At 47.2% G+C, this 17,028-nt stretch overlaps 1 protein-coding gene across 1 annotated transcript in view; it reads right to left on the bottom strand.

The window, feature by feature from the left end:
• Positions 1-14,372, bottom strand: part of LOC119957873 (reticulon-1-like) — a 50,173-nt gene extending 35,801 nt beyond the window's left edge. The window contains exon 1 of the mRNA XM_038786039.1: positions 14,141-14,372. Within this exon, the coding sequence (XP_038641967.1) occupies positions 14,141-14,198 (58 nt within the window). The 5' untranslated portion in view covers positions 14,199-14,372. The remainder of the gene's footprint in view (positions 1-14,140) is intronic.
• Positions 14,373-17,028: the final 2,656 nt, after the last annotated feature.

Genomic DNA, 17,028 nt, shown 5'->3' on the forward strand with positions numbered 1-17,028 from the left:
CCTGTAGCTTAAGGTGCAGATCCAGGTACTTTTTAAAAGAGTTTAGGGTCTCTGCCTCCTCCACCAACTTGGGCAGCGAATTCCATACACCCACTACCCGCTGCGTAAAAAAGGTCGTCCTCATGTCCCCTCTACACCTTCTGCCACTTTCCTCTGTAACGTCTTCCAATCCTCCCATCCTCCATGGTATCTGCACTCCTCCAATTCTGGTCTCTTGCACCTCAATTTTAATAGCTGATCAAGTGGCAAATAACATTCAGCATCTCCAGCAAGAGAGAATCTTAACCATCTGCCCTCGATAGTCAATAGCACTACCATCATTGAATCCCCCGCCATCAACATCCTGAGGAGTCACCACTGATTAGAAACTCAACTGGACCAACCACATAAATACAGTGGTTACACGAGCAGGTCAGAGGCTGAGAAATCTGCAGCGAGAAAGGCAACTGGCTCTCCAAAGCCTGTCCATCATTTTCAAGGCACACGTCAGGAGTGTGATGGAATTCTCTCCACTTGCCTGGGTGAGTGCAGCTCCAACAACACTCAAGAAGCTCAACAGCATCCAGGACAAAGCAGCCCCGCTTGATCGGCAACCCAACCATCACCTTAAACATGCACTCCCTCCACCATTGGTGTGGCAGAGTGTGTGCCATCTACAAGATACCTCACCAAAGCACCTACCAATCAAGCAGCCTCTACCACTGAGAATGAGAAGAGCAGCATGTTTATGGGAACTTGAAAGTTTCCCTTCAACTCACACACCATCGGACAAAGGTAACATTAAAATGGCTACATGGGTCTCGCCCCACAACCCAAAGATGTGCAGGGTAGGTGGATTGACCACGCTAAGTTGCCCCTTAATTGGAAAAAAAAATTGGGCACTCTAAATTTATATTTAAAAAAAGATAACAATTAAAATGGAAGGAATTGTGGCAAAGGTGTGTAATTAAGTTGAGGGAGACGGTCACCCAATTGGCTCACTTGAGTTCTTAAAGATTTCATGAAAAGAAATGAGAAAGAAAGAGCAGATTACAAAAAGTTAATTCTTCAGGTTCAAGTAAAGTTTGATTTGTATATAGTCAAGACAAAATACCTGATAAAAAAATATGACAAAGGTGTTGAAAGATAATAAAAAGTACAAGAGTAGCACCCTGAGGACATATGAGCCGAGCGAGGCCAGATCTGAACACAATGGACCTTCTGTACGGAATACATCAATCAAATCAGATACACCAATTTGGTTTAAAGAGGTGAGACATTGTCATTCTGGAGACCTGGCTTCAAGTTTGGTCAGATTGGGAAATCGAGGAATTTATAATTGATAATATCTGTGCATCACAATATTGACATCGATAAAAGGCAGGTTACCTGTGGCTGAAAGAAGACAATCTTGTCTTTCTGTGGCACCTTTCTGCAAGGGGGACGTGGTGGCATGGTGATAATGTCACTGGACTGGTAATCCAAAGGCCCAGGATAAAGTTCTGGGGGCACAGGTTCAATTTAAATTCAGTACAAAGCTTGTCTCAGTAATGGTGACCCTGAAGCAAACATTGATTAATGTTAAAAACCCATTGTAGCCACTTGGGGTGGCCACTGCCCAACACAAAATGGAAGATTACAAAGAATGCAGGGAAAATGGACATGTTGCAAAAGCAAGCAGCTTGCAAAAGCGCTTGTGTATTCTGATTGCTGCAGAAAGCAGACAGCACTGTGAGAAAAACAAGTTAGCATACTAATGAGGCGATACCCGATGAATCCCGGGTACAATGGAAACACGTTAACTCAAATCGCTACATTGAATAGAAGGCCAGACTTCTCGGTGCCAAGAGAAGTCCAAAACAATAAGCCCCAAGAACCGCCCAGTGATCGAGGGACTGCCCCGTTATTGGGGAAATTCAAATCAATCGATTGGGAAGAGACCCAATCGATTGCGAGTGTATAGAGGGTCCGCCCAGGTGGGCGCGAGACCCTGGGAGAGGTATAAGACAGAGACCCCGACCCCAGCTCGCTCTCTTGACCAGCTCTCTTAGCCAGCCTCTCCTTGACCAGCCGGCCCTCCCAGCAGAACACCGTTGCAGCAGAAGACCTTGAGAAGGAGAGGCCTGGTCAGCAGCCGCCATCAAGTAAGTGTCATACAACGCACGCTACGAGAGTAGACACTCCTTTAGTCCACACCGACTGGAAGCCTGCGGAACCAGGACAAAGCTAGAGGCTGTTGTTCCCTGATCCGGCAGTTCCCTTATCCAGATAAGTATTGGCCTGTTAGTGGTAGGATTAGCCTAGTCTTGTAGTTTTATATGCATGATTAGTGGATAACTTTATTATAATAAACGTGTCTTGTTTGAACTTAGTAACTGGTGTATGGAGTTATTGGTCTGAACTTGAAACTTGTGGCGGTATCTTAACGATACCTGGCGACTCTAGAGCTAAGGAACGAAACAGAGCCAAATTGAGTGTAAAGCACACTCACCCAGAACGAGCAACACCATCTGGTTCACTAATTAGGGAAGGAAATCTGCCATCCTTACCCGGTCTGGCCTACATGTGGCTCCAGACCCACAGCAATGGGGTTGACTCAGGGTGGCACAGTGGTTAGCACTGCTCCCTCATGGCACTGAGAACCCAGGTTCGATCCCGGCTCTGGGTCACTGCCTGTGTGGAGCTTGCACATTCTCCTTGTGTCTGCGTGGGTCTTACTCCCACAACCCAAAGATGTGCAGGTTAGGTGAATTGGCCACGCTAAATTGCCCATTAATTGGGAAAAAAAGAATTGGGTACTCTAAATTTTTAAAAAAGTAGTTAGCTAATGTAAAAACCCATCTGGTTCACTAATGTCCTTTAGGGGAGGAAATTTGCCCACCTTACTTGGTCTGGCCTACATGGAGCTCCAGATCCACAGCAATGTGGTTAGTTCTTTAAACAGCCCTTTGAAATGGTCTAGCAAGCAACTCAGTTCAAGGGCAATTAGGGATGGGACTCTCACATCCCATGAAAGAATGGGAGCAGGAACTGCCGTGGACATGCGATCTATCGGGATTCTGATTCAGTTCGGGGCTTCTTATGAAAATAACGCCGATGACAAAAAATAAATACTTCAGGTTCAAGTAAAGTTTGATAAGTACATTGTCAAGATAAAGTGCCTGATAAAAATATGAACAAATATGTTGAAAGATTGCAAGAGTAGCACCTTGAGTACATACAGGCAAAACGAGGCTGGATCTGAACACAGTGGAGCTCCTGTGCGGAATACATCAATCAAATCAGATATGCAAATTTAGTTTAAAGAGGTGAGGCATTTTTATTCTGAAGACCTTGGGCGTGATTCATTGACCGCGTTGACCTCTCGCTCAAGAGCGGTGTGGACTGTAGCCACCTGGGATAGCCACTTACAACCAGGAACAGAGAAGCTCGCAAAGCATGGTGGGTAAAATGGACAATGTGAGATTCAGGCAGGCTCAGAGCCTGAAATGTATATTTGCGAGTGAGGAATCCAGACGGTATCGAAACCCCGACCAATTAGCATTTTGATGGGCCGATTAGCATTTGATGGCCCATCTCCACCAGACAAAGGACTGGTACTTGAGCGACCGGTGCAGTCCCAGACATTTTGGCACCACTCCCAGTACTAGGGAAGCGTAAACAACAGGGTCAGTGACCGCTTGGGACACGCCCAGTCATCCAGGGACACGCCCATTTAGTGAGTCCACCATGCGTTCGTCCTCTTTTGGACCTGCCGCCCCGTCAACGACCATCTCCAATCGCAGCACCACCAGAAGCAAGTCCAAATTCAACGCTCGCTACCAGATGGATGAGCCCTACTGAGCAGCAGTTACTTCTACAGCCCCAATAGATCCAGAATCAAACAACGGCCACTGTTCCTCTGACCTAAGCCGGGTGCCTGAAGTTAAGTACAGGTTGTCTTAGTCGATAGGTGTAGTTAGCTAGTCGTGTTTATGTTGCATGACTAATTGTGTGTGTAAATAAAGTACCCTTGACCTTGAACTAACTAACTGGTGCTTGGCTCTTTGATCGATAGCCGGTTGAACCTTGTGGTGGTATCATTCGATACCTGGCGACTCTGAGCATTAGAATATTGAAATCAAAAGGAAGGAGGGCAACCTCACTGACTGCCATATTTACAGTAGGTAAAGAAAAGGCAACAGGACGGTGGATGTTGGGAGAACGGCAAGATTGGCAGCAGAAATGGCAGATGATTATGAATTCATTCATAAATCAAAGCTTGGTTTCCGACATCACTTTCAGCCTGTGAGGGATAGAATCTGGGGACATGAGAAATACTCATGGGTAAAGGTAAAGGTGATCTGTGGGAGATTATGAGAGTGTACCTCAGATTTTTTTTTTTTAATCCAGGAGAGTGGAAAATAAATGAAAAATTTCAAATGTTTTCACTGTAATAAAATAGGCCATGTAAATTTACAGTGGATTGGATTGGATTGGATTTGTTTATTGTCACGTGTACCAAGGTACAGTGAAAAGTATTTTTCTGCAAGCAGCTCAACAGATCATTAAGTACATGGGAAGAAACGGGAATTAAACAAAATTCAAGAAAATACATGTCAGCGTTGGTGGTTGAAGAAAAGCACTGGGAAGGCTGATGTGGTAAAACAGGATCAGACAGTGGGGTTTGTTGGTGGTAAAGCCCATGGGAAGCGAAGGAGGTGCAAAAGATTGTACAGACTGTTCAAGAGGTGATTGATAAGAAGGTGCCAGATGTCTTTAAAGACTTTACTTGTGTGGGTAAAGTTTACTCATGTGTATCAGGAGGAGCAGGTAAAGAAGTCACACGGGAGCTAGTCAACCTTTAATGGTAAGAGATGAGGAATTATGTAGTTTGGGAAGAATGTTGCCAGAAAAGGTGGTAATATGTAGAATTCAGGATGAATAGTGTTCCATTATATAAGATAAGGTTGGAAAGTCCAGTGAAGAGTGGTGAAGTGGTAGTAGGAGTAATAGAGAAACTATCTTGTCCAGGAATACAGTTTATCTTGGGTAATGATATAGCTGGATCGCAGGTGGGAGTGATGCCTACTGTGGCTGATAAGCCAGTGGACAATCCAACAACTGAAGGGTTGAAGGACGAATATCCTGATAGAATGATAGAGTTGGATCGCGGGGGAGGGGGGGGGGGGGTGATGCCTACTGTGGTTGATAAGCCTGTGGAAAATCAGACAGCTGAAGTTTTGAAGGATGACTATCCTGGGGTTTTTCCGGATTGTGTAGTAACAAGGTCGCAAAGTCACAGGTTAAGACAAAAGGAGAAATCAAAGAGTGAAGGTGAAGTTGAAGTGCAATTATCAGAAATGATTTTGTATCAGATGGTTGAAAAAGACCAAGAACAGGTGGAGGATGAGGCGGATATTTTTAATTCAGGAAAATTGGTGGAGTTACAATAGAAAGATATAAAAATAAAATGGATGTATCAGAAAGCATATACGGAAGAGGAATCTGAGTGTATACCGGAGTGTTATTACCGTAAAAGTGATGTCTTGATGAGCAAATGGAGACCTTTACGTATGCAGGTGGATGAAAAGTGGGCAGAAGTTCATCAAGTAGTATTGCCGGTAGGGTATAGAAAGGAGGTGTTGCGAGTTGCACATGAGGTACCAGTGGGAGGTCATTTGGAGATAAGGAAAACTCAAGCTAAAATCCAGAAACATTTTTATTGGCCTGGACTACATAAAGATGTAGTTACATTTTGTCAATCATGTCACACATGTCAAGTGATAGGGAAACCTCAAGCAGTGATAAAACCAGCGCCCTTAGTACCTATTCTAGCATTTTGGAACCTTTTACAAGGGTCCTAATTGATTGCGTAGGGCCACTTCCTAAAACAAAAAGTGGGAATCAATATCTTTTGACTATAATGGATGCGTCTACGAGGTTTCCAGAGGCCATTCCAGTACGTAATATTACAGCTAAAAAGATTGTGGAGGAGTTACTTAAATTCTTCACTAGATATGGACTAACCACAGAAATCCAATCAGATCAAGGATCAAATTTTACCTCAAGATTATTCATAGAAGTTATGGATAGCTTAGGAATGAAACAATTTAAATCAACTGCGTACCATCCAGAATTGTAGGGAGCGTTAGAAAGGTGGCATCAGACATTAAAGACAATGTTGAGGGCTGATGGTCAAGATTATCCAAAGGATTGGGATAAAGGAATTCCATTCAGTCTGTTTGCAATTAGGAATGCACCTACTGAGTCACCAAATTTAGTCCTTTTGAACAAATTTTTGGTTACGAGCTAAGAGGACCACTTAAATTGATTAAGAAAAAATTCGTGAATGAGAAATCAGAAATTATATTTTTGGATTACTTGTCAAATTTTAGGGAGCGATTAAATAGAGCAGGTGAATTGGCTAGACAACATTTGAAAGTTGCACAAAATATGATGAAATGTGTTGCAGACAAGAAATCCAAAGTTGGTAGTTTTGCCAGTGGAGATAAAGTTTTAGTGTTGTTACCAGTGGTCGGTGAACCTTTAAAAGCAAGGTTTTGTGGACCATATCAGATTGAAAGGAAATTAAGTGAGGAGAATTATGTGGTTAAAAACACCAGGTAGGGGGAAATGATTTTAGATACCTACAGCTGCGGGACTTTGTTCGTAGACAGGTCCCATCTTTCCCGCGCCTCCCGCCAATGGGGATCCTAGACAGAATAGTCTCTGGGAGGGACGAAGGGGAGGGTAGAGTCTCGGGTATTTATAAGGTGCTCATGAGGGAGGAAGGGTCCCAGACAGAGGAACTGAAACTTAAATGGGAGGAGGAGCTAGGCGGGGAAATGGAGGAAGGGCTGTGGGCAGAGGCCCTGAGTAGGGTAAACTCGACCGCGACATGTGCAAGGCTCGGGCTGATCCAATTTAAGGTCGTTCACCGGGCCCATATGACGGTGGCTCGGATGAGCAAATTTTTCGGGATAGAGGACAAATGCGCTAGGTGCGCGGGAGGACCAGCGAACCATGTGCACATGTTTTGGGCATGCCCTGAGCTGAGGGGGTACTGGGAGGGATTTGCGGGGGTCATGTCCCAGGTGCTAAAAACAAGGGTGGTGATGAGTCCAGGGGTGGCAATTTTTGGGGTTTCGGAAGACCCGGGCGTCCAGGGGGAGAAAGCGGCCGATGTGCTGGCCTTTGCTTCCCTGATAGCCCGGCGACGAATATTATTGGCGTGGAGGGACTCAAAGCCCCCGAAGACTGAGTGGTGGCTTGCGGACATGTCAAGTTTCCTGGGGATGGAAAAAATTAAGTTCGCCTTGAGGGGATCTGTGCAGGGGTTCACCCGGAGGTGGCAACCATTTATTGACTTCTTTGCGGGAGAGTGAGCGTCAGCAGGGGGGTGGGGGGAGGGGGGGGGGGTAGAGTAGAGTAGGAGGGAAAATATGGCGGGTAGTACGGGTGGGAGGGGAGCGGGCTTGTGCAATACGGTACGATGGAAGTATTGAAAGTACGTGGATGTTTGCACATTTTTGCCTTTTTTGCTTCCTTTCTGATGATGTCTGTAACTGTTTATAAAGCCAAAAACTACCTCAATAAAATTGTTTATTAAAAAAAAAAACACCAGGTAGAAGGAAGTCTCACTGAGTGTGTCATGTGAATGTGCTTAAAAGGTACTTTGAAAGGAAATGAGAGAAAAAGGAGGAGGTTTTAATGATTCTAACTCAAAATGATGAACCAAATCCAGGTGACTGCGAATTTGACAAACCTCAAATTAAATTGGAAAATGAGGATGTTCTTAAAAGTTGGGATAAATTGTTCAGTTATCTTCCAGACCAGAAACAAACTGACCTGAAAGAGTTATTGATATCACATGGGCAAGTTTGTGGAGATAAAATAGGAAGTACTAAAATGGCTATACTTGATATAGGTGTGGGAAATGCTGTTCCTATTACAAAATATCCATATAGACTTAATCTTTTAAAATTGGCACAGGTTAACAAAGAGATTGAAAGTATGCTTAAAAATGGTATAACTGAAGTGGGTTGCAGCCAATGGAGCTCACCCATAGTGATGGTACCTAAACCAGACGGTACCCACCAGTTGTGTGTGGAATATAGAAAGGTTAATGCAATTACAAGAATGGACTCTTATCCTATCCCACGTTTGGAGGATTGCATTGAGAAAATGCGACAGTCCGCTTTTATTTCCAAATTGGATTTATTTAAAGGTTACTGGCTGGTACCTTTATCCGAAAGGGCGAAGGAGATTTAACCTTTTATGACTCCAGATGGTATATACCAATTCAAAGTTATGCCATTTGGCATGAAAAACAGCCCAGCCACATTTCAACGGTTAACTAACACAATCGTTTCAGGATTACCCAATTGTGCGGTATACATCGCCGATCTGGTAATTTTCAGCCAGACATGGATAGAACATTTGAAACATTTGATGGAGTTATTCAATCGACTTCAGGAGGCGGGTTTAGTGATAAACCTAGCCAAAAGTGAATTTGGAAAAGCCCAAGTCACTTTCCTTGGCCATACAATCGGACGGGGTTGAATGGTCACACGGGATGTGAAAACAAAAGTAATTGGGGAGTTTCGGATACTCTCGACACGACGGGAAATAATGCAATTTCTTGGTATGAGAGGATTTTACCAAAAATTTGTTCCAAATTTTAGCAGTGCGGTCGCTCCACTGACGGACTTGCTCAAGGAGCGTAACAAATTCCAGTGGACAGCGGAGTGTCAACAGGCATTTGACGGCCTGAAGGCTGTGTTAACCACTGCTCCTGTGTTAGCCATCTCAAATTATACCAAACCACTCAAAGTGGCGGTTGATGCGAGTGATATGGGTGTAGAGAGGTGCATCTACAAGTTGATGACAAAGGGCTAGAGCGGCCTATTGGTTATTTTCAAAGAAATTGAATGCTCACCAGAAGAAGTATTCAATGATTGAGAAGGAGATTTTGAGTTTGGTGCTCGCTTAGCAACATTTTCACATTTATGTGACCAGCAATCCGTCTGACACCGTTATATACTCTGATCATAATACATTGACGTTTTTGGAGCGATTCGGGAATAACAATGCAAGGCTGTTTCGCTGGAGTTTATTGTTACAGCCATTTCATTTTAAAATAGTACATATGGCAGGACGGGAAAACATGATAACCGATGCTTTGTGACGAATGTGATGAACCGAAGGATTTCAGTTGGAGGAAGAAGAACGAAAAAAAATGGACAATTATTTTACCTGTTTATGTTTGTTGTTTTTTGCAAAGATATTTACTGTGTGCATTTCTTAAAGAATGGTGAAAAGGTGAAAAATGAAACCATCTTGAAGTTGATGGTTTATTTTTTTTTCTTGGGGGGAGGTGTCATGAGAATGTTACTTTAAGAAATGGTTAGCTGCTCATGTTACTGCAGTGATATCAGTGTGTGGGTGGAGCTGAGCTCTGCTTCTGCTTTTTAGTTTCACTTTGGAGGAAAAGCTTTGGTGCGTCTGGGTTTTCCAGTGAGCTGAAGTTAAACAAAGAGCTGTCCTGTTGATCTCTGCCATCCAAAGACTATCTTTGGATCATTTGGTGAATTCAGAATTATAAATGTTCTCAATAATGAATGTGAACCAAATGTGCTCCTGTTTAAAGATTTGGTAAGTCTTTTGGATGTTAAAAGGAAAGCTTAAAGGATTACTTGGTGTTGTATTCTTTGGGGGTTGTATTTGAATTAATGGTTGCTAAGATATTCACTGTTTGTTTTAAAAGGGTTAACTTGAGTTCATAGAATCAACATTGTTTTGTTTTTCAAAATACTGGTCCATTTCTGCTGTACCATTCCTGTAGAGTGGGCCGTGTGCTCCCCATACCACAATCTATTCAAAGTTGTGGGTCAGGTGAACTCCATGATACACTTTGGGATTCTCCAAACCCTGACCCGTAACACTTGTAATGCAGAACAAGACCAGCAGCCGGGTTCAATTCCCGTACCGGCCTCCCCGAGCAGGCGCCGGAATGTGGCGACTAGGGGCTTTTCACGGTAACTTCATTGAAGCCTACTCGTGACAATAAGCGGTTATTATATTATTATAAATGCTCTACCCTCTATCCTGAGACTGTGTCCCCTCGTTCGAGATTCCCAAACGAGGGAAAATATCGGGCGCGATCAAACCAAAGTGGGACAGAATGCCAGGACGAGTGCATTTGAATGAATGTTTCCCAGTGTTTGGAGCGCTGAGAAACACCATGCAATCTATCGGGACTCTGATTCAATTCGGGGCTTCTTATGAAAATAAACGGATAAAAAACATATCACAACAAATAAATACTCCAGGTTCAAGTAAAGTTTGATAAATACATTGTCAAGATAAAGTGCCTGATAAAAATCCAAACAAGTATGTTGAAAGATTGCAAGAGTAGCACCGTGAGTACATGCAGGCAAAACGAGGCTGGATCTGAACACAGTGGAGCTCCTGTACAGAATACATCAATCAAATCAGATACGCAAATTTAGTTTAAAGAGGTGAGGCATTTTCATTGGGCACGATTCATTGACCGCGTTGCCCTCTCGCTCGAGAGCGGTGTGGATGCGGGATGTGGGGAGAGGCCTCCCATGGGTTCCCTGGCGGCCTTCACCCCTCGCGAGGCGTCGGAGTCAGAATCACGGCCAAAAATGTCGGGACCAAAGGGCGAGTTCCGAAGACGGATTAAACCGACTTTGGCGAATTTACCCGGGATCTACCAGCGAGGCTGCAGCCGGGCGCTGTTCAGAGCTGGTCCACACAAGCTTGGTCCAGGCGGCATGGCACCTGGGGGAGTGGGGGGGGGGGGTCCACCCGGGCTAACTGAGACCCCCGGGTGGTCAGGGATAGTTCAGGGCTGCCCCCTGGCCCTCCACCGGGAAGTAGGGCACTGTGGCACTGCCCAGCCGGCACCTTGGCACTGCCCTCGTGGCACTGTGCAGCTGGCAGCAGCACTGCCAGTGCAAGGTTAACCGAGTGCCATGGTAGCAATGCCCAGGTTCAGGGGCCAAGGGAGCCGATGCCCATGAAAGGAGAGTGGAAGGGGGTTTGAAGGGTATGGGGTGGTGTATTGCAGGTACGTCTGAGAGGTTGGGAGGATGATGGGTAGGGATCCTGGAAGGGAGGGACTGCAAGGAGGCATGTGGTGGCCTGAAAGGGGGGGTCACCCCGGACACCGTAGTGGCGTGTCCTCACTTGACGGGGTTGTGGGGTAGTGCCCACGTGTGTGGACGTCGCTTTGCCCATGGGTGGGGGTGTGGGAGACCCACAAGCTCCCTTAAAGATGGGGACATCTTTTCAAAACGGCGGCCTGCACTCTGAGTTCAGCTCCCCAGGGCTGAAAAAATTCTCAGGGGGCGATCTTCCCAAAAGGGGACAAATTCCCCGAGCGAGCGGGTTTAGCTGCATATTCCCCGGCACTCGCAGTGCCAGGAAACTCATGACTATCAACCCTAAACGCGGAATGCGCGCTGAGGCCACACATAGCCCCGTTTTTTTACCACAGGGAGCTCTGCTCGCCGGAACTCCGCGCTGTAGCGAAAGACCGGGCGATCTCCGAGGCTCATAATGAAATCCTCAACCTCCCCCCAGCCCGAACATAACATGGGTGGGTCCCCCGCACTCCCTAACACCCATAGTGGCCAACGCCAGCCCAATGACGCGCACGCATAAAAATGCCAACTTGGCACCTTGGCTGTGCCAACCGGGCACCACCCCTGCCAGATGGCAGTGCCACCTTGACAGTGCCAGGCTGGCACCGAGACACTACCAGGGTAACACGACCTGGATACCTAGGTGGCACCAGCAGTGCCAGGGCATCACCCATCCCAAAGGGCATGCAGCTGGGGGCCTCCGATTCTCTTGGATTCCCCCCACAAATGCCGTTCAATCTGGTCCCTGGTTGTGACGGCCAGTACCAAACAGCACTCACCCCAGAACCCCAAGGTGAAGGGATTGAATCCCAAGGTCTCAGGTACCTCAGGAATCTACACGTTGGAGTGAAGCTTACTGCCTCTAATGTGCAGATTTGCTGAAAAGCGATCCCGCCCATTGTTGGCGGGAGTCTCCTTGCATTGTCTCGCGTGATTGCGTTGAATCTCGCAAGGTGTTGCGGGCCGGGTGGATCCCGGGAGTGCGGTCCCCCGGCTGTCACCGGCCATGCTGCGCCACGGCGAGCTGTTTTTCCGTCGCAGTGCGGCCGGAATCTCCTGCCCAATATCTATATGTGGGCCCTTCGAGCTTGCTCAGCCACTCAATATAATCATGGCTGAATGTCGATCTCAGTGCCAAATTCCTCCAAACTTTCTCTCCAAACCCATTAAAATGTAACCAAAATCTATCTCTTTCTTGAACACATTCAGTGGCTTGGCCTCCACAGCTTCACTCCCCTTTGTGTGAAGACATTATTCCTCATCTCAGTCCTAAATGGTCTCCCCCCCTATCCTGAGACTGGTTCTAGATTCCCCGACCAGGGAAAACATCAGCGCGATCAAACCAAAATGGGACAGAATCCCAGGACAAACGCTGTGAGTCCCACTTGCAGCTCTGAGGAACACCACGCTATCTACTGGGACTCTGTTTCAATTCAGGACGTCAGTGGGGAACGCCGGCTGAGGCCACACTTAGTCCTGTTTCCTGCACTGAGGGACCCGCTCGCCAAAACTCCTCAGTGTCGGGTCAGAACAAGACTCCATTCTTAAACGGCGCTCCGATCTCGCGACCCCCTCAGATGTGACCCCCCCGAACCTTCCAAAGCCCAGCTCACCGATAAGGGGGCCCTCAAGGCCCTCCTGCATCCCACCTTGTATGTGCAGGGCACCCCCCCCCGGCCTTATCTCTGGGAAAATGAAAAAAAAAATGAAAATCGCTTATTGTCACGAGTAGGCTTCAATGAAGTTACTGTGAAAAGCCCCTAGTCGCCACATTACGGCGCCTGCCCGGGGAGGCTGGTACGGTAATCGAACCGTGCTGCTGGCCTGCTTTAAAAGCCAGCGATTTAGCCCAGTGAGCTAAACCAGCCCCAGGGATGGGAAAAATGTCAGCCTAGCACCTTGGCCGTGCCCGCCTGTCACCGGTTTGACAACCTGTAGAGGATGCTGAGGTGCAGAACCTGACTGGTCTAATGTTCATGACTCTCAAGGTGGTCCCTCCATAGGTTAGAGGTCATCCAAAACTCAGTTGCCATGTCCTGACTCACCATGTCCCCATCGGCCATGTGCGCGCTGACTTACATTGGCTCCCATGTTTTTACAAGTCTCAAAAACCTGCGTTCAAATCCCTCCGTGGCTGGGCAGCCCCCTCTCGGCGACCTCTTCTGAATCCCCGATTCCAGTGGCTCCTCCATTGGCAGCCGTGCCTCCAATTGCCTCGGCCCCCAAGCTGCGGGACCTCCTCCCTACACCTGTCCGCCTCCCAGGCACCTTTCGCCTTGAAACCCACCCCTTTGATCGAATCATAGAATCCCTCCAGTGCAGAAGGAGGCCATTCAGCCCATCGAGTCTGGGCGTGTCTTGACTGGACAGGCTAAGTACGCATGTGCCATATGTGTGTGCGTACGTACATGAATGTATGTGCGGGTGATTCCGTCTACACCAGTGCGTGTGTGCCGGTCTGCCGGAGTGTCAGAGTCCACAAGTGCCAACGTGCCAGTGAGGATTCGGTTCGAGTCAGACAGTCTTGCAGGACGGACAGCACATAGGGTTAAAATGCAAATAGAGTTAGAAGAAGTAACAGACATGGGGTGGAGGGGGGAGCGGAAAAGACACTCTAGAGGTCAAAGAGATCAGCAGCAAAGCTGCCTGCTGGCAAAAAAAGCCAGGAGCATTTTAAATCATTTGGCTCAGATAATTAACAGGACAGAGGGACACTAGGCCGCAGTAACATTGGTTGTTCCCATTCATTCATTCATTCGTCGCATGCAACCTCCCATATTGGCAAAGCAACGGCAGTCTGCCTGTCATCCACACCCACACAGCTCTTTGTCCTTATGAATGATGCTGAGCTGAAGCTAAAGACTGTGAGGCTGCGATCAAACCTCTGTTGGCTGCACTGGAGGGGGGCTTGCAAGGGTGGCAGGGGTGGGGCTCCTGCTCGCTAGGTTTCATGCATGCAAGTACCCTGCGTCGGTACAGAAAAGAATAGAAAATGGAGGTGAACGTACTGCAATGTCCAAACCCCAGCACCTGCCCCATCACCTGTCCGAAGTGGTGCAGGCCCATTCAGCTGGAGTCCTCGTACAGGCGATCCTGAGGTGCTGGTTTAACCGACTGGGTCCTAACCATCATTCGGGGGGGGGTGGTGGGCCGAGTCCCAGCATTGTCCCACGTCACTGTGAATGTATCGCACAGCTTCAGTGATATGCTGCCTCTTGTGCTCCCTCTCTCTCTCTCTCTCTCTCTCTTTCTCTCTCTTACACAAACAATTGGCTCTCGGGGGATGTGGCTGAATGTAGCTTAAAGAGGAGGGGGAGGGAGAAAGGGGAATCGTAACAAAGAGGAGGACAAAGGGAGTCGCAGCAGAAGACAGGCGGAGGGGGGGTGGGGGGTGGAAAGGAGGACGGAAAATGATCTGAAATGCACAAGGAGAGGGGAATTAGAATGGAAGCTATCGATGGGAATAAAAGAGGTGTGAAAAAGACGGGAGGGTGGGAGCCCGGGGGAGTGAAGAGTAAAGAGAGAAACTGGTGCAGAATTTCACATACGCCCCATCCCGAGAGTATTTCGGAACCAGGCTGCAAACCAGAGGAAGAATCAAACAGAGAGCAATTACTCTGATTAGGGAGAGTTCCTCATTGAGAGCAGTGACAGGGCATCACTGTATTTAAGGGGAAGTGGGGAAGCTGCGGGTCAATGAATTAATGATAATAATCACACTCATTATTGTCACAAGTAGGCTTACATTAACACTGCAAATGAAGTTACTGTGAAAATCCCCTCGTCGCCACATTCCGGCGCCTGTTCGGGTACACAGAGGGGGAATTCAGAATGTCCAATTCACCTAACAAGCACGTCTTTCGGGACTTGTGGGAGGATACCGGAGCACCCGGAGGAAACCAAGTGCAGAGGGAGGCCATTGAGTCAACACCGGCCCTTGAAAGAACACACTTCCACCCTCTCCCCGTAACCCAGTAACCCCACCTAACCTCTGAACACTAAGGGCAATTTAGCACGGCCAATCCACCTAACCTGCACATCTTTGGACTGTGGGAGGAAACCGGAGCACCCGGAAGAAACCCACGCAGACACTGGAAGAACGTGCAGACTCCGCACAGACAGTGACCCAAGCCGGATACTAATGAACTATGGCCGGGAATGGCACAGTTAATGGCAGCGCCTCCTTCTCATCCCTTTCCTGATCGCCAGCTGGTCTAAATTGACAGGCTGGCCATTACTGAGCGGGAGAGCCAGCGACAACTGGAGGACAATGGGGGGGACTGGTCCCCAGCAATCAGGAGGGTGGGGGAAAGGGAGCTTGGGGCTTGGATGAAGGATGGTGCTTGTAGGGATGGGGCAATTGTAGTGGAAGGGCTGGCGGGGGGAAGGTGGTGAAGAACATTAGTGGATAAACATCAAGGCACCAACCGTGTATCAGAGATTGGTTAACGAAAAAATACATTGGTTCATTTATTTTTAAAATTAATTTAGAGTACCCAATTATTTTTTTCGAATTAAGGGGCAATTTAGCATGGCCAATCCACCTAGCCTGCACATTTGCTGAGGGGGGGAAACCCATGCAGACATGGGGAGAATGTGCAAACACACTGACAATGACCAGTGACCCATGGATGGGATTCGAACCAGGTCCTCAGCGCCATAGTGCTGCCCCTAATTGAATTGGATTTGAGAAATTGACAGCAGTAATAATAATAATAATCGCTTATTGTCACAGGTAGGCTTTAATGAAGTTGCTGTGAAAAGCCCCTAGTCGCCACATTCCGGGAGGCTGGTACGGGAATTGAACCCGCGCTGCTAGTCTAATTCTGCATTACAAGCCAGCTATTTAGCCCACTGTGCTAAACCAGCCCCTATGCCAGTATTACGCAGTTGGAGAACTTGTACCCTGCTAAATTGCCCTTAGTGTCCAAAAATGGTTAGGTGGGGTTACGGGGATAAGGTGGAGGTGTGGGCATAGGGTGGAGGTGTGGGGATAGGGTGGAGCTGTGGGGATAGGTTGGAGGTAAGGGCTTGGGTAGGGTGCTCTTTCCAAGAGCCGGTGCAGACTCGATGGGCCAAACGGCCTCCTTCTGCACTGTAAATTCTATGATATTGCAATGATATTTCTCAGTTGGCAGCTTCCTCAGAGAAAACTGAGTCCGAGTCTGAATCACATGATATATTGTTTCCTTTCCAACCGAGTGATGTATACAGAAAACATTAAAAAAACATTTTTTTTTAGCGTGCCCAATTCATTTTTTCCAATTAAGGGGCAATTTAGCGTGGCCAATCCACCTACCATGCACGTCTTTGGGTTGTGGGGGCGAAACCCACGCAGACACGGGGAGAATGTGCAAACTCTACACGGACAGTGACAGGGATTGAACCTGGGACCTCAGCGCCGTGAGGCCGCAGTGCTAACCCACTGTGCCACTGTGCTGCCCTGTATACAGAAAACATAACCACACCCACTTAAAGCTGTTACACAACATCCCCCCTTTTTTTCTTCAAATAACTACCCTTTATAAATAACCATAACCATTTACAATACAAGGAAACACTTAGTTACACATCAGAGAGCTACAAGCTTAGTTTCTGAAACCCAGTGGTGGTTGCTTGTGTACCCTATTTAGCAACTGCAGTATTATAAAAACAAAAGCAAAATGTTGCAGGTGCTGGAAGTCTGAAATAAATGTTGGAAAAACTCAGCAGGAAACAGAGTTAAAGTTTCCAGTCCGTAGCTAAGGAGAGGGGGAAATGTGATAGGTTACATAGAACATAAGAACATAAGAACTAGGAGCAAGAGTAGGCCATCTGGCCCCTCGAGCCTGCTCCGCCATTCAATTAGATCATGGCTGATCTTTTGTGGACTCAGCTCCACTTTCCGGCCCGAACA

The sequence above is a fragment of the Scyliorhinus canicula genome, chromosome 27 (assembly GCF_902713615.1).
Source record: "Scyliorhinus canicula chromosome 27, sScyCan1.1, whole genome shotgun sequence".
Lineage (NCBI taxonomy): Eukaryota > Metazoa > Chordata > Chondrichthyes > Carcharhiniformes > Scyliorhinidae > Scyliorhinus > Scyliorhinus canicula.